Genomic DNA, 23,848 nt, shown 5'->3' on the forward strand with positions numbered 1-23,848 from the left:
ACGAGTGAAGGTCACACAGCCAGAGCCAAAACGAGGCCGAGTGGAAGGGGGAGAGATGGAGAGGTGGAGAGAAAGAGATGGGACAGGAATGGGGAAGAGACAGAAATGAAGTAGCGATGGGGCGAGATTACGGAGGGGAGCAGAGAGGGATGGGGAAACAGGCCCAAGAGGAAGACACAGGGAGACAAGCCATATTGAGGTGGGACAAGGGTGAGACAGAATGGGAGAGAGGAGGGGTAGACAGAGAAAGCAGAAGTTAAGAGACCGGGGGAGTTGGGGCTGAGAGAGGCAGAGACTGAAGTGGAGCAGAGATGGGTGAGAAACAAGCCTTGGAAAACTAGATGCAGACGTTAGGGGGCCCGAACAGTGGAAATGCTAGAGATCGAGCGAGGGAGAGGAGCGAGGCTGGGCCCCGCCCTTCGGGCAGGCGGCCCAGAGCTCGGGAGCTGTCCGTTCAGCACCGGCCTGGCGCGCAGCATCGCCCTGTCTCCCCGACAGGACCTGCCAGCCTTCGCAGTGCTTGGGCACGCCACATCCGGGGGACCCCGCCTGGCACACAGCACCCCGTCTCAACCTGGCCTCTTCCGTGTCTCAGACACTTGCCACATGTGTGCCCTTCAGAGGCAGGTGTGGGGGCGAGCTTGTGTCTCAGGATGTTTCTTGTTTCCACATCTCTTAGAAACTAAATCAATGTCTCTGCCCTTGAGCAGGAATGTCAGTCTGTCAAGGTGATAGAATATGGCTGCAGACATTTCTGGTCTCTCCCATTCTCTGTCCCAATACCAAGCATCAGGTCTCCCATTTCTGAGTCTCCCCCACCCGCATCTCTGCTCTGTCTCTTCAGTCTTTATCTCTGTCTCCCACAGTTTGCCAAACATGTCCGCCTGACTCTCTATGTCCCTGTGTTGCTCTGTCATCACTAAGTAATGCAGTTGATCTGTCTCCTCCATCTGTTTCCTCATTTCTGTCTTTGTAGGTCTGTCTGTCTTTGTCCATCTTTCTGTTTTTCCTTTCCTATTTGCATGTCTCTGGTTCTGAACTCTGTGTCCATTCGTCCCCTTAGTCTTTCCTTCCGTCTCTCTTGCTGAGTTCCCTTGTCCCCATCCATCCCTGTGACCTTCGTAAATCTTCCTCCTCCCCCACCCAACTTCCGCAAAGCCTCACGCTGGGAACACTATGCACAGTCATCAGTCTCCCCAAACTGAGGAGGGAATGCATGAGGGGGGACATGAGCCTGTCTGGGGTGCAGTCTCCCCCAGCCCAGCTGGTGAGCAGGAGAGAGGGCCAAGAATCTCCTGGGATCCTGAAACCCCCCAGGTTTCTCCATCCCCCCAATCTCTCTGCCATGGTCCAGGCTCATCCCTGCAGGATAAGGTGGAGAGGAAAAAGATAATATGTTGACAGAGCCTCCCTCCTTCCCTCCCATCCTCCTCCTGGAAGGGGACAGAGTTCCGCAGAGGGGCCAACTACCAGGGCTAGAAGATGTGGCTCCCCCCCCCCCCCCAGTCTCCATGGAGACAGGCCAGATCTGTAAGCCCAGCCTCCTTTGCTGCATATGCTGCCTCCCTGTTACTATGGCAACAAAGGACAGCAGGGAAGGATGGGGACGGGTCAGAGTACAGGACTGGGCTGAGGCTCTGGGTGCTGGAGGAATGAAGGAACCCACCTTCCTGCCCCCTTTTACTCTTTGACTCAGTCTCCCTGTCCTGTGGTTCTGTGGTTTTGAGTCTCCCATTTTTTGTGTCTCACTCCAGCCTTCAGCCTTTCACACATATCAGTGACTTGGTCCTTAACCTTCATCCCCCTTGCCTGTCCCCCACATCTTGACTTCCATAAGTGGTAGGATACCCACATTCTGAAAAAGCTACAGAGACAGGCTCTTGGCTGCTCTCTGCCCTTTCTGCCATCCCCAGAGTCTGGGAGTGTTCCTCATAGAGCAGAGAGGTGGGGGTGGGAGGCTGTAACTCCTCAGGCTCCAGTGGGTGGCCAATGGGGTGTTTTGTATTGTGGCAAGCCTGGGGTGTGGGTGCTAGCTGTGCATCTGTGTGTGTGTATATCAATATATACCAAGCTGGGATGTGCACAGCGTGGGAGTGTGGGCATTGGGGGTGTTACACTGAAGCTACAATACAACTGTATAAGACAGCACTGCAATACATGATAAGTGTAGTGTGTGAGGTGTGTGGGATGGTGTTGTGTGATCTGTGTCTGTGAATTATTGTGCCGTGCATGAGTCTGTGTGCACCCTTTGTCTGTCATTCACAATTAGCAATACTTTGACAATTTTGCATGGAGGGTCTTTGCATATGCCCAGATATATTGGGGAGGAGTGTGTGTGATGTTGTGTGACTACACAGCAGAGTCTACAAAGGTTCAAGTGGTGCCTGGGGCAGTGTGAGGCCTGTGTCTGTGTGACGGTGCTGAGTGTGAATGTGTACTGGTTCATGGGCCCATAGATTATATGTTTGCTGGTCTCTGTGTGAGATGGTTTAAGGCCAGCTATGATGGAGCATGTGACGTGTGTGTCTGTGAGGTGGTGTTTTAAGGGTGTGTGTTCCTCTGCATGGCATTTAATGACTGTGATTCTGTTGTGGTGTGATGGGGTGTGCAGTGTGTGTGTTACGTGTGTTTTCCTTGCTATGTGTTTGTGAGTCTCTGGGCTTGTTTTGATGGGGTACTGTAGGATGTGTGGGAGGTGATAAGCTGGTGTGTGATGGAATGTGATTGTGAAACTGGTGGTGTGTGGTGGGTGGTGTTGGTGGGTGTCCCTAGCATCTGGGCTCTCTGGGTGATGGTCAGGTGTGAGTCCGATGCTTGGTGGGATTCTCTGGCTGTGATGAGTCTCCTGTGTACCTGTGCAGTTGTGTCTCGTTGGATAACTGCCATACCATAGTGGGTAGGGGGTGGTCACACGGTGAGGGGGCCTCAGGGGCCCGCCCCCCTCTGCAGCGTCCCTGCTCATTGCGGGGTCTCTTTCTCGCCTCTTGGGTTCCCTCCACCTACCCCTCCTGAACAGCACCCTAGTCTCCAGGGCTCCCCCTGCCTCATTGCAGAGAAGGGTGCTCTGGCTTTCCTGCCTTATTGCAGTGGTTTACGGGGCTTCCCCCCACCCGAGGTTCACCTTCCACAGCGCCCCCTCCCTTTGGTGGCACACAATGAGGGGGGCTCCGGGGCTCTCCCCACTCAGCGCCCTCTCCTTGGAGGCGACACCCCACACTGCGTGGGTTTCCAGGTCCCTCATTGCGGGGGGGAGGTCTCCGGGTTCTCCGCCTCCCGAAGCGCTCCCCCTTCGCCGCCGAGCGGCCACTTTGCGGAGGCTGGGGGGCGGGGAGAACAGCTGCAGTACCGGGGGCGGGGCCGCGGGCCATCCATCAGGGCGGCGGCGCCCCTGATTGGCTGGCGCCGGCCCCCCCGCGGGCGCGGGCATATGAGGAGGCGGAGGCGGCGGCGGGCGCCGCAGACTCTGTGCGGTAGGGCTGACCGCCGGACCCACGCGCGGACCGAGGCGCGGGCGCTGCAGAGGCCCCCAGCCCGAGCCCGCGCCTGAGCCCACCCTGAGGCCCCCTGCCCCGGCCCCTGCCCCGCCCGCGTGCCCCTGTCCCCCGGAGCCGCCAAGATGGGGGTAGGTGCTCAGGCCAGCCAGGCGATGCCTCTGTGTGTGTGTGTGTGTGTGTGTGTGTGTGTGTGTGTGTGTGCGTGCGCGCCTGTGTGTGTGACATTGTGGGTCCAGTGACATTGGGTGTCTGCGGAGAGCGGGGGCGAGGACTCTAGGACCTCTGCTTTCCGGGACCGGAGTGCAGGACCCTGGGAGCCGGCTGACCCGGCCCGTCCGTGTGGTTGTGTCGCTGGTTGAGTGTGTGCGCGGGGCCGCCTGGGTCGGCGGGAGTCTGTGGCGCATGTTGGCGTGTCCTTTGTGTGCGGGGTCCGCGGGGCACGGACCGGCCTTCGGCCCCTCTGTCTGACCTGCTGTGGTTCCCTGCTCAGCCGAAGATGTGCGTGTGCGTGTGTGCGTTCCTGGTTCTGTCAGGCCTGGCAACACCGTTCGCCTGCGATTGTGTGGCCCGGGTCATGTCTGAATGCCTGCACCCGTGTCTGGGTGTGTCTGAACGCTGGTGTTTGTGTCTGGGGGTGTTGAAGGCTGTCTGCTTCCGTGGCCAGGCGGGGATAGGTCCAGGCTATGAGATGCACACCCGATGACCTCCCTTTCTCCTTCCAGGCCCGCATGGGGGTGCTCCGCAGTGCGGAGCAGTCTGGTTCTGCAGCGTGTGTCTACCTCCTAATCTGGGGGAGCAGATCTGGGGGCTGGGTGTAGCAGGAGAGCCACGGCAGGGAGAATGAGTGCCTGGCTGAGGGCTGTGTGTGCAAATGCGTGTTGTGGGGTATTGTGCATGCCCGGCTATGCCCTTTCCTCTGTGTCCGTGTGTCCTTGTCTGTGAGTTTCTCCAGCAGATGCCGCCTCTTTCCCTGGCTGACCACCTGACCCCCCAGCTGCAGCCCTGGATCCCTCCCTGAGTGTCTGGGGCGGGGCCAGAGGGAGGGGGTGGGGGGAAGGAGGCTGGTGGGCTGGGCTGGGTGGGATGAAGGGAGAGGGGGTTGGGATAGGAGAGGGAATATGAGGGATGGGGAGAAAGATGGCGGATGAAGGCTGTTGGGTCCAGGGACGGAGGTGGGGGGGGTGGGGCTGCAGATCGGGGGATGGGGGTGGGCGAGGGGAGAAGGGAAGAAGAATTGGATGGGGAGAGGACTGGGAGAGAGAAGGGGTAGGTGGGAGTCAGTGATGGCTTCCAGGTAAGTGGAAATGGAAGGGAAGCCGTGGGCAGAGTGGAAGAGAGGACTGAGGCTAAATGCCTTAGATAAGAAATTGGGGACGGGTCTTAGGAAAAGACGTGGGACAGGAGAAGTAAGCGCTTCAGACATGGGAGACAGAGACTTGGAAAGACAGAGAGAAATGAGTGGACACAGAGAGAGATGCTCTGAAAGAGACAAAGAGACAGAGAAAAAGAGACATAGAGACAAAGAAAGAGACAGACAGAGGCAGGAGGATATGGAAAGATAGAGAGAGACACACAAGGAGAGACATGGAGAGACAGAGAAACTGAGGCTGAGATGAGGAGACCCAAGGGCAGACATATCCCATCTAGAGACAACCAGAGTAAGCCTGAATGACAGGAAAAGGGGACAGAGGGCATAAGGGGAGGTCGACAGAGAGACGCTGAGACGAGGCCTCAGACACCTTGAAACGGGGAGGGAGGGGTGGGCTGAGGGGCAGAGCCTGCTTGAGTTCAGCCAGCTTCCGAGGCTGGCAGCATGGAAAATGGCGAGGAGCTGCAGAGGCAGGCTGCAGCGGCCAGACAGGCGTGTCCCCCACCCTCCGAGGTGCTCCCGCCCCGCAGTGCGCCCATCTGGGCCTCCTGCCTTGACTGGGAAAGCCTCGGCTCCCCCTCCAACAGATGGAAGCCCGCCCCCAAGGGAGTCTGGTCATGGCAAGGGCAAGCAGGAGCCAAGGCTCGCCTGCCAGGGACCGGGGTATCCCAGCCCCTCCTCCCTCAGATCCAGGAGTCCAGACCCACAGCCCCTCCTCCCTCAGACTCAGGAGTCCAGGCTCCAGCCTTTCCTCTCTCAGATGGAGGAGTCTGGAGCTCCACCCCTGGGTCTCACAGGGACCCAAGCATCAGCTCCCTGGCTTTCCCTAAGGCCTCAGGGGTGAGCAGCTAGTTTTCTTCCCACCTCCCTCCAGGCCCCCTCTCTCCTCTCTTGCCTGCCTCTCATTTCTCTAACTTGTGCCCACGACCTTGTATCTCCACTCTCTCCGTCCTTGGGTCTGCCTCTTGCAGAGGCTGAGACCCCTCCCAAAGCGGGGGTGGAGGAGGGTCCTCCCTGCCCCCCGAATCTCCATGCTCCATGTCATACGCAGCACTGCTGCAGGGCTGGCCCAGGGCCAAGCCACTCTCCTGCCCCCTGAAACCCAGGCTCCCAGGCCTCTAAGATGCAGTAGCCCCCCGGGCTCAGCCTCTGGGTCTGGGGGCAGAGAGCAGGCAGCTCAACCCTCTACAAGGTCACGAGGGGATTAGCGCTGAGCCGCGCTGAGCCTGGGATCCCAGCTTGGCTCTGGGCCCGTAAGATTTGTCAGCGGTTCCCACCCCTCCTGCCAGCCTCCAAGGATGCTGCCTTCCCCATGAGCCCAAGCCCCCAAACTGGAACTTCCATCGCTCCCCCCACACTACATCCAGTTCACGCCAGGCCTGGAGGATTTCTGCCTCTTGCTCTTCTGCACCTGGAATCCCAGCCAGCAGCTAGTATGTCCTTCAGAGACCTAAACATACCCACCCCCGTCCAAACACGTTCATGGCTTCCGCCAGCCCCCAGGAGAGAAGCTAGGCCCACAGCTTGTCAGTCAAGCCCCTCAGTCCCGACTGCACATCCAGCCAGGCCACCATCCCTGGGCCCAACAGGCGACCTCCTGGGCATTTGTCCCAACTGGGTCCATTGAAAGAGACATCCATGGAGTTGGGAGAAGAGACCCAAGAGAAGAGCCAGGAAGAAAAGACAGGGAGAGACCTGGGGGAGTTATATGGGGGAGACCTGGAGCTGGAAGCACAGAGATGCCAAGATGGATGAGAGAGAGAGTGAGAGATACGAGGGTAGAGAGGAAGATCGCAGAGCGAGGCCGTGAGAGACAGATAGACAGACAAGACAGTTGAAACAGTAGAGACAGGGAGAGGCATATCGAGCATTACAGAAAAGGAGGTACCTTGAGAGATGAAGACAGAGAAGAGATAAGGATGGACAGAAAATACTGACACTCAGAGATAATCTAAGAGCCCCACACACCAACTTGGAAAGAGATAGGGGCCCAGGGAGCACACAGAGAGACGGACTCAGCCAGACTCAGGGAGAGAGTGCGAGAGACGGGGACGGACATTGTATGAGATGGAAAACATAAAGAGCCGGAGATCAGAGAGAGACTCAGAGAGACACGCGTCAAGCTGCAGACACAGAGAATGTGAAGTGATGAGAGACTGAGATCAGAGAGATGGAGATCCCGACAGTTGGAGAGGGGGAGAGGTACAGCGGCAGAAGGAGACAGAGAGAGACAGAAGGGAAGGGGATAAGACACAGGCGCAAACAGAGGTCCGGAGAGACAGATCAAGAGAGACAGACCAACAGACATAGCGAGAGACAGACACTTGGGGGGTGGGGGTGGGGATTGGGCAAGCCCAGGGAGAGGGAGAAAGAGACAGAAAGACACACAGAGACAAAAAAGACGGAGACTGAAGGGGAGAGACCTAGAGACAGACAGAGAGAGAGGCATAGACAGACCCAGATGGAGGCTCGCTGACACAGAAATCCAAGGGGCCAGAGATGGGGGGTGGGGTGGGGGCGTTGGGAGGGGCTGGGGAGTTGGAAGCAATAGGAGGAGACAGGCCTCGGGAGTTCTGAGAGACACCCAGGCTGCAGGGCAGGGACAGACGGACCCCCCAGAGCAGGGCCTGCCCGGAGACGCAGCTGCACAGCCGCAGGGCGCTGCCCCCTGTAACCCCTTCTCGCCCGCAGTCTGGTGGTTCTGACAGCTATCGTGTCGCCACCTCGCAGGACAAGAAAGATGACAAGGGCTCGCCCAAGAAGAGCAAGGGCACCAAAGACCGCCGGGACCTGGATGACCTCAAGAAGGAGGTGGCGATGGTGAGTCCCAGCCTCTGCGCCTGCCCGGAGCAGGCCCCTCCCCCAACGACCCCCCCCCCCCCCCCCCGCCGCCAGGCCTCCATGCTCACCCGATGTCCCCCCAAACTCCTGTTCTTCAGACAGAGCACAAGATGTCGGTGGAAGAGGTCTGCCGGAAATACAACACCGACTGTGTACAGGTGAGGCTGGGCTGGAGGGACAGGGGTCCCCGGGGTGGGGGGTAGGTGTGACCCCCCAAGGCCTGAGGGTGCTCTGTAGTGTTGGGGGTGCCAGGGCTTCTCTGGGAGGGCCCTAAGTGAGTCCTGTGTCCCCCAGGGTCTGACCCACAGCAAAGCCCAGGAGATCCTGGCCCGAGATGGGCCCAACGCGCTCACACCGCCGCCGACCACCCCGGAGTGGGTCAAGTTCTGCCGCCAGCTCTTCGGGGGCTTCTCAATCCTGCTGTGGATCGGGGCCATCCTCTGCTTCCTGGCCTACGGCATCCAGGCGGGCACAGAGGATGACCCTTCTGGCGACAACGTGAGTGCCCTCCACCCGGCCCCGCCCAGGAGCTTGTCCCCGTAGAGACACGGAGGCATGTCTCACTTCTCCCCTTGGACTTTTCAAAGCCCTGCCTCCGACTTCTTCCCATCTAACGTTCACAATCACCCGGTGAGAGAACCAGAGATGTAAGGAGGAAAACGGGTGCAGAAAAGACAAGTATGGGACTTCCTGTTGGTCCAGTGGTTAGGGCTTGGCGCTTCCAATGTGGGGGGGCCTGGGTTCGATTCCTCGTCGGGAACTAAGATCCTGCAAGCCACGTGGTACAGTTGAAAAAAAAAAGGCCAAGTTGCTTGTTCAAGGTCACACATTAGGAAGTATGAGCTGGGGCTCCATCCCAAAGCTGTGTGACATCACTGGCCTTGAGGATAGACACTAGCAGATGGTCATGGCCTGAAAGATGCTCACTGAATGGGCTCGCATAGAGACCTAGGCACACCCACGTGCTGTTCACTCAGCACAGGGGACACACACACTCACGGTCCCAACAGACATGATGCTCATAAACATAGACCTGTGTTCTGACTACATGGCGATCCTTGTATGCACACACCCATGCATGCACATGTACACACTAGTGCAGAGAGTCAGTGCAGGCAGTCACACGAACACATAGATTCAAGCACAGCCACCTAGTTCGGACACACAGGCACAGACACAGACATGGACTGATAGACAGACAGACACAAGCACCCAAACACACAGTCGCAGGCATAACCTGGTGGCGGACAGAGAGGTGTGAGAGTCAAGCGCAGACAGGATTCTCAGAAATTAAAACCTAAACAGGTGAACAGACCCAGAGTCTCAGACCTACGCAGACCAACAGACAGAGACAGAGACAGAGATCCACCTAGAGAGAGTCAAACACAAACAGTCTCATCCATTTAAAGTCAGGCATTCAGTCAGACAGACAGGCATGTTGACCTTAACACAGACAGACACATGAATAATAGCATACCCACCAATTCTCTGACACAGGCTGAAAGACCCACAAAATAGAGAGATGGACAGACCAGAGGCTCAGACACACTTTTGTTCAGAAAGAGGGATTCAAGGGAATTCCCTGGTGGTCCAGTGGTTAGGACTCCATGCTTTCACTGCCGAGGACCTGTGTTTGATCCCTGGTCAGGGAACTAAGATCCCATAAACTGTGTGGCGAGGCCAATAAATAAATAGAACCAACATTTTAAAAAGAGAAAGACTCAAACGTGGACAGCCAGAGAGACACAGACCCTCAAATACAGACACAGACCTGAGGTCAGACATACAATTGCAGAAGCCCACGGACTCAGAGCTCTCTCCCCAGACTGCACACATCTCAGGGTAGGGCCGGTGGGGAGTTGCTGTGGGGCGGGCCGTGACCTTGCGTCTCCCCACAGCTGTACCTGGGCATCGTGCTGGCGGCCGTGGTCATCATCACTGGCTGCTTCTCCTACTACCAGGAAGCCAAGAGCTCCAAGATCATGGAATCCTTCAAGAACATGGTTCCCCAGGTGAGGGGTGCCCAGGAAGGGGCCAGGTGGGGTGTGGACAGCTGCCGAGGCTATGCCCAGTGACCTCAGGCAGAGAGCGTCAGGGAGGTGACACTTCTCCATCCCACCCGCAGCAAGCCCTGGTCATCCGGGAAGGTGAGAAGATGCAGGTGAACGCTGAGGAGGTGGTGGTTGGGGACCTGGTGGAGATCAAGGGTGGAGACCGAGTTCCAGCCGACCTGCGCATCATCTCAGCCCATGGCTGCAAGGTGGGCGTGGGGCCCAGCTCTGCCCTTCCTGGAGCGGCCCAGGAGTCCAGGCCCGCAGCCCCTCCTCCCTCAGACCCTGGATCCAGGCTCCCAGTCCCTCCTCCCTCAACCCAGGGGTCCAGGCCCCCAGCCCCTCCTCCCTCAGACCTAAGAATCCAAGCCCCCAGCCCTTCCTCCCTCAGACCCAGGAGTCCAGGCCTCCTCCTCCTCCCTCAGACCTGCAAGTACCTTTGACCTTGCCTAGAAGTTGCACCCTCTCCACCTTCAAGAGCCCAACCTCTGTCCTCCAGACACAGACACCCAGACTTCTATGTCTCTAGCTGTGACCTCCACAGACACAGGTTTCTTTTATTAATGAGATTTCCACCTCATTAACAAAACAAATGAACAAACAAAAATCTTGAAATCGCCTCTGAGCAAATGCCAGTTGAGCCCAGGCCCGAGGTTGAGCACTGTCCCCTATGCCCCCACCCCAGGTGGACAACTCTTCCCTGACCGGCGAATCAGAGCCCCAGACCCGCTCCCCCGATTGCACGCACGACAACCCCCTGGAGACCCGGAACATCACCTTCTTTTCCACCAACTGCGTGGAAGGTGAGACAGTCAAGGTGGGGCGGGCACCCAGGTGGGGCCGAGCCGGTCCAGACAGACAGATGCGCCTCCGGGGCTCGGGGTCCCTCTGCACCTCGCTGAGCCTCAGCCCCGAACCCTCTGGCCCCACAGGTACGGCTCGGGGCGTGGTGGTGGCCACGGGTGACCGCACCGTCATGGGTCGCATTGCGACTCTGGCTTCGGGGCTGGAGGTGGGCAAGACACCCATCGCCATCGAGATCGAGCACTTCATCCAGCTCATCACCGGCGTGGCCGTCTTCCTGGGTGTCTCCTTCTTCATCCTGTCCCTCATTCTTGGATACACCTGGCTCGAGGCTGTCATCTTCCTCATCGGCATCATCGTGGCCAATGTCCCAGAGGGCCTGCTGGCCACTGTCACCGTAAGGCCCAGACCCCCGGGTCTGAGGGAGGAGGGGGCTGGGGACCCAATGGCAAAGATCTTTTCTTTAAAAAAGTTTTTTTATTTGGCTGCACTGGGTCTTAGTTGCTGCATGCAGAACCCTTAGGCAATGATCTTATTTTATTTACTTATTTATTTTTTGGCTGCCCCACACAGCTTGTGAGATCTTAGTGCCCCGGCCAGGAGTCGAACCTGTGCCTCTTGCATTAGAAGGTGAATTCTTAGCCACTGAAGTCCAATGGCAATGATCTTGATTGCAACTTGGGGGGACAAATTGCAATCAAGACATCAAGGGCCAAATCCTCCCAGACATTGAATAAGGAGGGTCCTGGGACTCAGAGGGCCTCCTGAACAAAATAAACCAACAGGGATTTCCCTGGCTGTCCAGTGGTTAGGACTCTGTGCTTTCACTGCCAAGGGCCTGGATTTGATCCCTGGTCGGGGAACTAAGATCCCACAAGCTAACCACCCTATCATTTTTGAAGTTAACTTACAAAATTAGGAAGCACACTCTCATGGTAAAAAGTCAAAAGAATATATTAAAATAGTTAAAAGTAAAATAAGTCTGAACCCACTACCTAGCCTAGCCTTCAACCCCCCTCAGAAGCAGGCTCACTGCACTGTTCCCAGCAGAGGTGGGCATATTCCCACATATGTAGTAACTGTTTTCAGGGTACACAGAAGGGACCATTCTAGGAATACTATTCTGCTCCTTGATTCTTTTAGAATCAATAGATCCTGCAAACTTTTCCATATTAGCATAGTCAAAGCTACTCTAGGTCAAGGCCTTTTATTGACCTACACGGTACACACGAGAGTTGCACATGTGAACATACAACCTGATGAGCTGGAGTCAGCTGAAGACACCCTAGGTCAGCTGCCCCCAGATGGAGTTCCCCAGAAACCCTCTCAAGACCTTGTTCAGCTCCTCCCCCACAACCCCAGGATTACCCCTAGGATAGCCTGGTTTCAAACAGTACTTTTTGTACTTCACGTCAGTGGAATCATTCAGCAGCAACTCTTGTTTCTGCCTCTTCTTTGCTGAATGTTAGTTTTGAGCTTCACCCATGTGGTTGTAGGCAGTGATCTCTTATCCTTTTTCATCACTGTATAGTATTCCCATCTTTTATTTCTCCATTTTTCACTTCTGTTGCTAGGGAACATTTTGGTTGTTTCTGTTTGGGACTATTATGTCACTGCTGTGAACATTCTAGTATATTTTGGGGGGGTGCATCTGAGCCCATTTCTATGGGTCTGTGCCTTGGGTGGAGTCTCTGGGTGATTCTTTGCCCAGGATTCTCTTTGGGCTCAGCAGTCAGGTTGTTGCTGGCCCAGCCCTGCCACCTGACTCTACCTGTAACTCACCTGTCCTTGCACACGCTGCAGGTGTGTCTGACACTGACTGCCAAGCGCATGGCTCGGAAGAACTGCCTTGTGAAAAACCTAGAGGCTGTGGAGACCCTGGGCTCCACGTCCACCATCTGCTCAGACAAGACAGGGACCCTCACCCAGAACCGCATGACAGTCGCCCACATGTGGTTCGACAACCAGATCCACGAGGCCGACACCACTGAGGACCAGTCAGGTGAGGGTGGAGCCCAGACAGGACTAAGGGTGCTTGGACCCCCCAGGTGTCCCTTGCCCTGACTGGTGGATTTTTCAGGGACTTCATTCGACAAGAGTTCGCATACCTGGGTGGCCCTGTCCCACATCGCTGGACTCTGCAACCGTGCTGTCTTCAAGGGGGGTCAGGATAATGTCCCCGTGCTCAAGGTGGGTCCCACCTCCCACTGGCCTCAGCCCGGCCCCTGCCCACCCCACTCTCTGTTCTGACAGCCCCCTCTCCTGCCCTACAGAGGGATGTGGCCGGGGATGCTTCTGAATCTGCTCTGCTCAAGTGCATCGAATTGTCCTCTGGCTCCGTGAAGCTGATGCGTGAACGTAATAAGAAAGTGGCTGAGATCCCCTTCAACTCCACTAACAAATACCAGGTACCCTGGGGCTCTCCACTTTCTCTGTGATGCTGAAAAAGCAGTCAGCTCTGCCCTACTGCCCTCCTGCTTTGGGCAAGCTATTAACTTTCCCAGAGCCTCAGTTTACCCATCTGTAAAATGGGACTGATAATGGAGAGAGGAACAGAGATGGGAGTGAGAGCGAGGTCTCTATGGGAGTGGGAGGCAGAGGAGTAAAGATCTTCCTGTAGCAGAGTGGGAACCAGCCAGAGATCTCATTCATTCATTCAGCAGATATATTTTTAAGTAGCCACCATATGTCTGAGATGCTTGTGTTAGGTGCTGAAGAGACATAACAGCAGTGAGTGAAACAGTGAAGTTCCTCCTCTTGTGGAACGTATGCTCTTGTGCCAGGAGACAGACAATGACAGAGGCATGAGGACTTGAGAAAATTTGGAATCTGTCAGCCAGTCACCGTGCTGAGGGAGGAAGCCCTGCCAGGTATCTGGGGGGCAGTGGGCATGGTATGTGCAAAGGTCCTGAGGCAGGAATGTGTTGAGGTATCTATCTGAACAGTAGTCAGGGGGTGTGGAGCCAGAAAGCATGGTGGGAGATGAGGGCTGTGTTTGCTGGGCCAGGTCCCGTCAGGCCTTATGAGCTGTGGACACAACTTGGGTGTGACCCTGGGGGGAACGTGAGCCAAGGAGCAGGGTAGAGATGGGACCTGACTCACATTTTTAAAAGCTGCTTTATGGAGATCTAGTTCATACACCATCATAGATCACCCACGTAAAGTACATAATCCAAGAGTTTTAGTATAGTCACACATAGTATATAGTACAGTATAGTATATACAGCATAGAATAGCTAGCATCTACTCAGTCAGTTTTAGAGAATTTCCATCATCTCAAAAAATACCCTCACACACACACAAAAAATACCCTCACACTCTCTGGCTTTGTTCCCCTACCTCCCCCCCTCTCCCCAAGCCCTAAGCAACTACTAATCTACGTCCTGTCTCTATGCCTTGGCTTATTCTCGACACTTCATGTAAACACAATCCTACAATATGTGTTTTTGAGTCTGAGTTCTCTCACTCAGCATCATGTTTTCCAGGCTCAGGGCTTCCCTGCTGGCTCAGACAGTAAAGAATCCGCCTGCACTGTGGGAGACCTGGGTTTGATCCCTAGGTTGGGAAGATCCCCTGGAGAAGGAATGACTACCCACTCCAGTATTCTGGCCTAGAGAATTCCATGGACTGTAGAGTCCATGGGGTCACAGAGTCAGACACAACCGAGCGACTTTCACTTCCCTTTCCTTCCATTTGCAGCACGTATCAGTACTCTGTTCCTTTATATGGCTGAATAACTTTGCATTGTATAGCGAGATCACATTTTGTTGATCCATTCATCTACCAATGGACATTTGGGTTATTTGCACCCTCTGGCTACTATGAATAATGCTGCTGTGAATATCCGCTACAAGTTTCTGTGTGGACATCGTCTGCATGCCTCCTGGGTATATACCCGGGGATTGCCAGCTTACGTCGTAACTCTATGTTTAAGCTTTGTGGGGATAGCCAGGCTGTTTTCCAAAGTGGCTGCACCATTTTTCACTGACTCTCATATTTTAAAGTCTCCTTCTGCCTACCATGAGGAGGAAATAAAAATACAGTGGGGAGGGGAAGGCAGACACAGGGACTCGATGTGGGGGTGCTGCTGTGACATTTCACATGAGAGATGCTGGTGGCTGAATGGGAAGGCAGGGGAGATGAGAAGAGTTCAGAATCTGGGTACTCCAGAGGTGAGCTGAACAGATTTGGTGATGGGGTCTAGTTTGAGATGAGAGACATCGGGCAAGGTAGAGAGAAATGCACGCGTCCTCAGGACCCTTGAGATTTTTGTGAGAGAGACACAGAGGAGAAGAAATATTCATCAGACAAAGAGGCAGAAACAGGCAGGGATGAGCAGAGATCTCTGTGAGAGAGTCTGAGAAACAGATGACAATCTCTCAAGCAGAGAGATCCAGGCAGTGCCCTCTGGGGAACCCGGCGGTGGTCCGTCCTGGCATCCGTGGCATCCTGGCACCCGAGGGGGTGGCAGGGAGTCCTCTTCCCCCCGGCTGGGCACAGATAGCCTCCAGGTCCCTGGGAGGCTCAGGCACGGCCACCCCCGGCTCTGTTCGCAGCTTTCCATCCACGAGACCGAGGACCCCAATGACAACCGGTACCTGCTGGTGATGAAGGGTGCCCCCGAGCGCATCCTGGACCGCTGCTCCACCATCCTGCTACACGGCAAGGAGCAGCCGCTGGATGAAGAGATGAAGGAGGCCTTCCAGAACGCCTACCTCGAGCTCGGCGGCCTGGGCGAGCGCGTGCTTGGTGGGCACCAGGGGTGGGGCCAAGTTGGGGCAGGGACCGGAGGGTAAGGAGGGATGTGAGCCAGCCAGAGCCTGGCTCAGAGTAGGATCTCCCAGAATGCACCATGATTGAATGAATGACAGGGGAAGCCATCTTTCAGAAGTGAGTGTGGACCGACTCTGGTCAGCTGGGGAGTCTGATTGCTGCCATGGGAGCTGTGGGCAGGAGGCAGGGAGGACGGAGGCTGGAGCGCCCGTTCCTTTCTCCCCTCACCAGGTTTCTGCCACTACTACCTGCCCGAGGAGCAGTTCCCCAAGGGCTTTGCCTTCGACTGTGATGATGTGAACTTCACTACCGACAACCTCTGCTTCGTGGGCCTCATGTCCATGATTGACCCTCCCCGAGCAGCTGTCCCCGATGCGGTGGGCAAGTGCCGCAGTGCAGGCATCAAGGTGTGGCCCGGGAGGCAGCGGGGGAGGCAGGGCCAGGGCTCCAGGGGCCAGCGGGGAGGCTGGACCATTTGCACACAATGCCTGCAGGTCATCATGGTCACCGGCGATCACCCCATCACGGCCAAGGCCATTGCCAAGGGCGTGGGCATCATCTCGGAGGGCAACGAGACTGTGGAGGACATTGCTGCCCGGCTCAACATTCCTGTCAGCCAGGTCAACCCCCGGTGAGCCCCGCCCGGCCCGACTCGGGCCCCTCTGGGATGGTGGGTCCCCTTCCTCCTGGGTCTCCTCTGTTGACTCAGCATCTGGGCCCCGTTCCACTTCTATCTTAATGATGAGCAGCCTGGTGCTCCAGCTGCGTGAGGCTGGCAAGGGGTAGGCTCACATCCCAGCTTGGCCACGCATGAGCTCTGTGACCTTGGGCGAGTCATTTAGCCTCTCTGAGCTCCAGTTTCCTCCTCTCTAAAATGGGCTGCTAGTAATTCCCATCTGAGAGGATTCTATGATATCCCTCGTCCCTGTGTCCGTCAGTCTGTCTTCCTGCCTGTCTTTATGTCTTTGTCTCTCATCTATGCTCTGACTCCCTTAGCTTTCCCATCCTCATGTCTCTCTCTGGGTCTGTTTCCATTTCCTGCTTGTCTGCATATCTCTGTTCCTCTAAGTCCAGGGTCCCAAAGTTCTTCCTGAGGTCTGCCCTCCATCCCTCCTGCAGCCCCTCCTCTCCCATTTCCCTTCATCTCTGATCCCACCACCGCCACCCCTGCAAAGCCCTTTGTCCCTCTCTCAGAGCCTGGTCCGTCCTCCCCTGTCTGTGGGTCTGTCCGCATGTCCTGACCACTCTCTGCTCTCCCCAGGGACGCCAAGGCCTGCGTGATTCACGGCACTGACCTCAAGGACTTCACCTCCGAGCAAATTGATGAGATCCTACAGAACCACACCGAGATCGTCTTCGCCCGCACCTCCCCCCAGCAGAAGCTCATCATCGTGGAGGGCTGTCAGAGACAGGTGGGCTGGGCTGGGGTCCCTCAGGGGAAGGGGGCTGGGGGCCTGGACTCCAGGATCCACGGTGAGAAGAGGGTGGTGCCAGGCCTCCGGGCGCCGTGCTCACCCTGTCCCCCTCCAGGGAGCCATCGTGGCCGTGACCGGAGATGGCGTGAACGACTCCCCCGCCCTGAAGAAGGCCGACATCGGGGTGGCCATGGGCATCGCTGGCTCTGACGTCTCCAAACAGGCAGCCGACATGATTCTTCTGGACGACAACTTTGCCTCCATCGTCACGGGTGTGGAGGAGGGTGAGTGAGTCAGCCCAGGTGGCCCTGGAGACTGGGGTCCCTGCGTGAAACCAGAGAAGGTTGAGGGGAACAGGCCAGGGCTGCAGCGGGTGCACGACGGGGAGACCGCGGAATCCCACCAGGCCCCCTGCACAGCCTGAGCTTGTCCTTTTCAATTTTCTTCCCCCCGCAGTGTCGGGGGCTCCCTGGGGGCAGGACTGAGCTGATACACTTCAGGGTCCCCGTGTTGCCCAGCGAGAGCCCAGTCTGTTGGGCAAGGCAGAGGTGGAAGTATTTAAAAAATACTCATAAGTACAACCTCAGGGAGGCAGAGGGTCCAGCAGAGGGGCCCTGAGGAGGCCCCTCCCCCAGTCTGCAGCCGGGGGCCAAGAAGCTTCCCCAAGTGGGCAGGAGTCCCTGTGCCAAGTCCCCAGGACCATGTGGGAGTTTTCACACAGAGAAATGCCAGTGAACGGAGTTGCAGGCAGAGGCAAGGCTGTGTAGGGGCGCTGGCGGGTGAGGCCAGGCCACCAAGAATCCAGACCTCAGGCTCCCCTGGGCACCACTTCCTGACGGGTCTGGATGCGGCCGCAGATGGGGCTTGTTCACGTTCAGTTTTATTCTGATCATCCAAGTAATTCACGATAATTTTAGAAAACACAGAAAAGCATTAAGAAGCACATTAGCATCACCCACAACCTCACTGTCCAGAAATATTCACTGTTCACACTGTGGTGCATTTTCTTCCAGTCTCTCTCAGATTTCAAATGTGCCCAGTGTAAAAAATAACTTGTGATAAGCAAGAAGTCAAATAGTAGAGCTGAGCCTACAGCCTCAGGTTAAATGCCCTGAGCCCTTGTCTCCTGTGGCCCAGAGGACACACAGTTAACCCTTTCTCACCGTCCCCCCAAAACATCTTCCACGCATGTGCAGAGCACACACTCATGGGTGCCCTAGTTCATGCCTCCCAGACATTTTTTGGGCTCCTCCCTTGTGCATCACGCTGGGGGCTGGAGAATCAGCTGTGAGCAAAGCAGACATGGTCCCTGCCCTCCAGGAACTGGGGGGCCTTCCCCAAGTTAACAAATTATAACATAACAAACGTAATTACAGGGACTTGCCTGGAAGTCCAGTACTTAAGACTCCATGCTTCCAATGCAGGAGGCACGGGTTCTATCCCTGGTCAGAGAGCTAAGATCCCACATTTCATGCAGCACGGTTCCCCCCCCCCCAAAAAAAAACACAAAACAAACAAACAAAAAAAACCAAATAATTACTTATTGTGACAGGTCCTAAGAAGAAAACCAGCAGGGTGCTATGATAGGTGATAACAGGGGTCCTACCTTTTTAAAAAATTTTTTGGCTGCACTGCATGGAGTTGGGGATCCTAGTTCCCCCACCAGGGATTGAACTCGCACCTCCTGCGTTGGAACCACAGAGTCCTAACCACTGGACCTCCAGGGAAGCCCCAGCAGGGGTCCCACCTACATAAGGAGGGGCAAGGAAGGCCTCTCTGAAGTGAAAGAAGAAGCACAGTTTAACTTCAGTAGGGGGAGGTGGCAGAGCAGAGCAAGTGGCACAGTGAACCCCCACATCACACCGCCCAGCTCAGTACACACACTGGGTTATGTTGAAGTTCACTTAAATCACCACCCATAAATATTTAGGGTGAGACCCCAGTAGTTTGTGGAGAGCAACACATGGCAGGGATAGGCAACAGCAGGTGTGAACAACCAGGTGCCTATTGTTTACACAAAGGTGATCATACCATCTATACCACTGCCTACAGAGCAGCCTGCCTTTCTCTGCCTTTAAAAAAAAATAAGTATGGCAATTCCTTTATATATATATATATATATGTATGTATGTATTTTTTTCTTTTTTTTTTTTGCTGTGCTGTTTGGCTTGTAGGATCTTAATTCTCCATCCAGGGATCAAACTTACGCCCCTGCAGTGGAAGCAGGGAGTCTTAACCAATAGCCCACTAGGGAAGTCCCTCTTTTTTGGCTATTATAATGTTATGGTGGGGCTTCCCTGATAAAGATAATGATAAAGTTGGTAAAGAATCTGCCTGCAATGCAGGAGACCCCGGTTTGATTTCTGGGTCGAGAAGATCTGATGAAGAAGTGATAGGCAACCCACTCCAGTATTCTTGGGGTTCCCTTATGGCTCAGCTGATAAAGAATCTTCCTGCAATGCAGGAGACAGGCTCAATCCCTGGGTTGGGAAAATCTCTTGGAGAAAGGAAAGGCTACCCACTCCAGTATTCTGTCTGGAAAGTTCCATGAACTGTATAGTCCATGAGGTCGCAAAGAGTTGGACACAACTGAGTGACTTTCAATGCTGTGGTGAACATTCTTGTACTGGCTTTTTGGTAGACATAAACACTCATCCCATAAACCTATGATGAGGATTGTTGGGTCAATAAGGCAGGGATGCTTAACTTTAACAAAAGCTACTGGGAACTCCCTGGCGGTCCAGTGGTTAAGACTCTGCACTTTTGCTGCTGGGAGCACAGCTTCAATCACTGGTTGGGGCAACTAAGATTCTGCAAGCCACGCGGCACGGCCAAAAAAGGAAAAGAAAAGAAACTGCTACACAGTCTTCCTAAGTGGTTGTATTTTGAGAATGTTTGAACAGAGGCAACCTGGTCGGATGTCTGAATGGAAAGGTGGGTGGTGAGGGGATGGATTAGGAAGGACTGGGTAGGGAAGAGGCACCAGGACTAGGGCGCCCTGGCGTGGGTGCTGAGGTCTGAGCCCACCCCTGCCAACAGGCCGCCTGATTTTCGACAACCTGAAGAAGTCCATTGCCTACACCCTGACCAGCAATATCCCGGAGATCACGCCCTTCCTGCTGTTCATCATGGCCAACATCCCACTGCCTCTGGGCACCATCACCATCCTCTGCATCGACCTGGGCACCGACATGGTGAGCCCCGGCCACCCCCAGACTCCGGGAGGGCCGGGTCCCCCACCACCACCCCGATTCACCAGCTTCTCCCGCCCAGGTCCCTGCCATCTCATTGGCATACGAGGCTGCCGAGAGTGACATCATGAAGAGACAGCCCAGGAACCCACGCACCGACAAGCTGGTCAATGAGAGACTCATCAGCATGGCCTACGGACAGATCGGTGAGGACCTGGGCCCCCGCCTGGCTCACGGCTGAATGCCCAGCGCCTGGCCCACCTGGGCGCTTGGGAACCTCGTGTTGAATGAGTGGAGTGAAAAGCAGGACATGCTACCAGAGGTCTAGTCGTGGCAGTACCAGCACGAGCTGGAAAAGAATTTCCAGACACAGAGCATTTCAGAAGGGAGTGAATGTATTAAGAGCAAGGAGCAGAGATAATGAAGATACTGCAAATGTAGTGGGTGGGGGAGAGTCAATGCTTTTCATGGGTTAGTAGCCAGTTTTTTAGCCTCAAGATGAAGAAAACTCCTGCTAGAAGGGTGGCATTAGGTGACTGGTTAGGGCGCTAGAGGGTGAGTACAGGGGTGGGCATTTTTACCTAATATGGGGTCAGGAAGGATCGCAGTGTGGGAGGCTTGGCAACAGTTACAGTGGGGTTCAGTCAGTTCCAGAGGTGACATTGGTTCTGGACTCCCCTTCTGTGGGCTTGGTGTGGGACTCCACAAGTTTGGAAGGAGTGACTTAGAGATGGGGGGTGGTCACTGAGGTGGGGCAGGCACGGGTGGAGAAAAGGCCTCCCCGGGGGGCATGTCGAATATTGAGTGGCAGGTCAGGGCTGGCCCCAGGAGGGCCACGCCACTGCTCCACCCCCCAGCATGCTGGGGACGACCTGTCAGCCTGTGAGCTCTCTGAGGGCAGGGGCGAGCCCCACCCCTTCCTGCCTCCTCCTCCCTCTGCTGCTGGAGGTGAGGCGTGCAGAGCTTTACTGGTGTCCCAGCAGAGGCTTGGTGGTGGTGGTCAGAGGCCTGGGAAAGTCATTCGTGCATAGTGGTCCTCAGGGATTTCCTGATGGCCAAGTGGCCCGGGTCAAGTGGGAGGCAGCCTCCATGTTCTCCATCTCTGGGGAGCCCCCTCCCTAAGTCTGCTGCTCCAGGGAGCCCGTTTCAGATGCTCACCACCAGGTGGCGCTCTCAGGTCGTCCTCTGGGAGCGCAGCCAGGAGGATGCTCAGGCCAGGGGACCCAGCGCTGCACCAGACCCCTGTGCGCGTCTCAAGGGCCCCAGAGGTGCCCTGGGCTGGCTGCCCGCCCCGACCTGAGCCTCACCGCATCTCCCTACCCTCCTCCTCCAGGAATGATCCAGGCTCTTGGTGGCTTCTTCTCCTACTTCGTGATCCTGGCAGAAAATGGCTTCTTGCCTGGCAACCTGGTGGGCATCCGGCTGAACTGGGATGACCGCACGGTTAACGATCTGGAGGACAGTTACGGACAGCAGTGGGTGCGTAGGGCTGGGTCCCACAGCGTGGCCGTGGGCCTCCCAGCAGGGGTCTCTGCCCACAGCATCCTGGGCCACGGTGAGCTGTCCTATCCATGCACAGGTGGCTTCCTGTGATGGCCCCTCTGCCCTAGGGGTCATCAAGACCCTCCCCCGGACACAAGGGGTCTCCTGGCGCTCTTGCCTCAACCCATCGTGGTCCTGTCCCCTGGCCAGGCTCTCTGCCCTGCCAGACCCCCCTTCCCAGTCTCTGTCTTCCCTTCAAAGCCCAGCCAGTGTCCCCCCAGGAGGCCCCCAGGGTCTCTGGTCCACAGCTAAGGTCACCAGCACACTCTCTCCTTCCTTCTCCATTGCCTGACTCTTCCTGAGGGGCTCTGAGCTACAGAGGGCAGACATGTCCCCCCAGGGCACCCCGTCTGGACAGAGTCCCCACTTTGCCTTGGGGACCTACGCAGGGGTGCACACAAGGAGCACGTGGGCAAGGAGTGGGGGCCAGGGCTGCGGCCACACTGACCGCTGACTGACACGTGCATTGTCACCCTCGCAGACTTACGAGCAGAGGAAGGTGGTGGAGTTCACGTGCCACACGGCTTTCTTTGTGAGCATAGTGGTTGTGCAGTGGGCTGACCTGATCATCTGCAAGACCCGGAGGAACTCTGTCTTCCAGCAGGGCATGAAGTGAGGGTCATGGTTGCTGTGGCTGCTTTCCGTCCAGCCCCACGTCTGTCTGTTCTGGTTTTGCCTCTGAGTTCATTTTCTCTCCAGTGGTCACACCTATCTTGAATTCCCTCTCTACCTCGGTGTGTGTGTGTGTGTGTGCACCCGCGCACTGCTGGGATCTTCCTGGGTCTCTCTCCAGATCTGTTTTATCTTTTTATACCCCTGCCTGTCTGTGTGTCTGTCTTCATATTTCACTGTCACCATCTCCCTGGACCCATCTGTGCCTCGCTGCCTCTTTCTGTCTCCATCCCTGCGTGTCTCCCTGTCTGTCTCTCTCCCTCTGCCTGTGGGGGTGCCTCTGTGTCTATGGGGTGGGGATGCCGGGTGGGCTTCACTGGGTCCAGCCCTGACTGTGCCTGCAGGAACAAGATCCTGATCTTCGGCTTGTTTGAGGAGACAGCCCTGGCAGCCTTCCTGTCCTACTGCCCAGGCATGGACGTGGCCCTTCGCATGTACCCTCTCAAGTGAGTGCCTTTCCCCCTCAGGTACCACCTGCTCCAGGGTCCTCCCAGGAGCCTTTGCAGTGGAACACCCTCACGGGGTGCGGGGTGGGGGGGCTCTGTAGACCCAAACCCAGAGCCATGGCCAGGGCACCCGTCACCTTGGGTACGAGGAGGCAGTGCTCTGGGCCTGGCCCCTCCTTTCCAACGTGTTGCCCGGCGCTGACTCGCTCCTCTCGCTTCTTCGCAGGCCCAGCTGGTGGTTCTGTGCCTTCCCCTACAGTTTCCTCATCTTCGTCTACGACGAAATCCGCAAACTCATCCTGCGCAGGAACCCCGGGGGTGAGGGGCTAAGCGGGGTAGAGGTGGGAGGCTGGGGGGAATGGGACCGGGCAGCTGGAGCGGGAGGCGGGAGAGCGCCGCCTGGTGACGATGCTGACCTCACTCTGCCTTCCCCCTCCTCCCCGCCCCTCCCGTACCCCCTCCTCCCTTCCGCTGTCTCTCCATCCCCTTGGCACCTCTTCCCTCTCCCCTCCTCTCCGGGCCTCCTCCTTCCGGTGTCTTTCCCTGTGTCTCTGCCCCTTTGGGCTTCTTTCTGTGTCGCTGTCTCTCTGTCTCTGTCTCTTTCCTCCTTTGTCTCTCCAGGTTGGGTGGAGAAGGAAACCTACTACTGACCTCAGCCCCACCACGTCTCCCGTCTCTTCCCTGCCCCCGCGAGCCCAGGACCGCCCACTCCAGTCCCCCTTATTTTGTATTCTGGGGGAGGGGCCCTCTCTCCCCGTGGCCCCGCCCCCTCCAAGCAATCTCCCGCCTCCCTCGCCCACGCCCCGCCCCCTGACTGGCTTCGCGCCCCGCCCCCGCGCCCGCGCCCCGCCCCCTGCCTCCTCCCCCCGCCCCCCCCTCTCTTTTGTGTGTGTCTGTTCCTCTCCACCTCACCCCTGCCTCCCAGACCCCTCCCTGGACTCTTTTTTACTCCCCGTCGCCCCCTGGCTGATGCCGTCTCTGGTTCTGGACGATTATCAAATATATCAGTGGGGAGAGAGAAGCCATGTGTGTCGCGCTTTGCTTTGTTGGGGGAGTGGGGGAGCAGGGGGGGGAGTGTGGGCGGGACAGCGTTCCCTGTGCTGGCGCCCATGACTGGGTGATTCACAGAAGCCCAGAAATTTAGCCTGGCATGAACTTGGGAGTCATGGAATCTCAAAGTCATCCAATCACGGAGTTTTAGACCCAACAAGGGTTAGTGTGAGGACACTGTGAATTCGCCAGGTGATGGG

General features: G+C 56.4%; 1 protein-coding gene across 1 annotated transcript; it reads left to right on the top strand.

Moving 5' to 3' along the window:
- Positions 1 to 372: 372 nt before the first annotated feature.
- ATP1A3 (ATPase Na+/K+ transporting subunit alpha 3) lies at positions 373 to 23,248 on the top strand. The gene is made up of 25 exons (XM_065919369.1): positions 373 to 627; positions 3,280 to 3,465; positions 3,560 to 3,622; positions 7,594 to 7,683; positions 7,803 to 7,862; positions 7,999 to 8,202; positions 9,603 to 9,716; positions 9,830 to 9,964; positions 10,441 to 10,558; positions 10,688 to 10,956; positions 12,363 to 12,561; positions 12,640 to 12,749; positions 12,833 to 12,967; positions 15,116 to 15,308; positions 15,564 to 15,739; positions 15,827 to 15,963; positions 16,594 to 16,744; positions 16,863 to 17,031; positions 19,787 to 19,941; positions 20,021 to 20,144; positions 21,272 to 21,417; positions 21,962 to 22,092; positions 22,497 to 22,598; positions 22,825 to 22,916; positions 23,220 to 23,248. The coding sequence occupies exons 1-25, from the start codon at positions 373 to 375 to the stop codon at positions 23,246 to 23,248; spliced, it is 3,543 nt and encodes a 1,180-aa protein (XP_065775441.1).
- Positions 23,249 to 23,848: the final 600 nt, after the last annotated feature.

Source organism: Muntiacus reevesi, chromosome 2 (genome assembly GCF_963930625.1).
Source record: "Muntiacus reevesi chromosome 2, mMunRee1.1, whole genome shotgun sequence".
Lineage (NCBI taxonomy): Eukaryota > Metazoa > Chordata > Mammalia > Artiodactyla > Cervidae > Muntiacus > Muntiacus reevesi.

Bases quoted from the DNA above. Each gene is read 5' to 3' on its own strand.
- ATP1A3 (XM_065919369.1), top strand. From the start codon at position 373: ATGCTAGAGATCGAGCGAGGGAGAGGAGCGAGGCTGGGCCCCGCCCTT. The intron at 9,965-10,440 runs GTGGGCGTGGGG...CCCCCACCCCAG, and splicing joins TCTCAGCCCATGGCTGCAAG to GTGGACAACTCTTCCCTGAC. The intron at 15,964-16,593 runs GTGAGCCCCGCC...TGCTCTCCCCAG, and splicing joins GTCAGCCAGGTCAACCCCCG to GGACGCCAAGGCCTGCGTGA.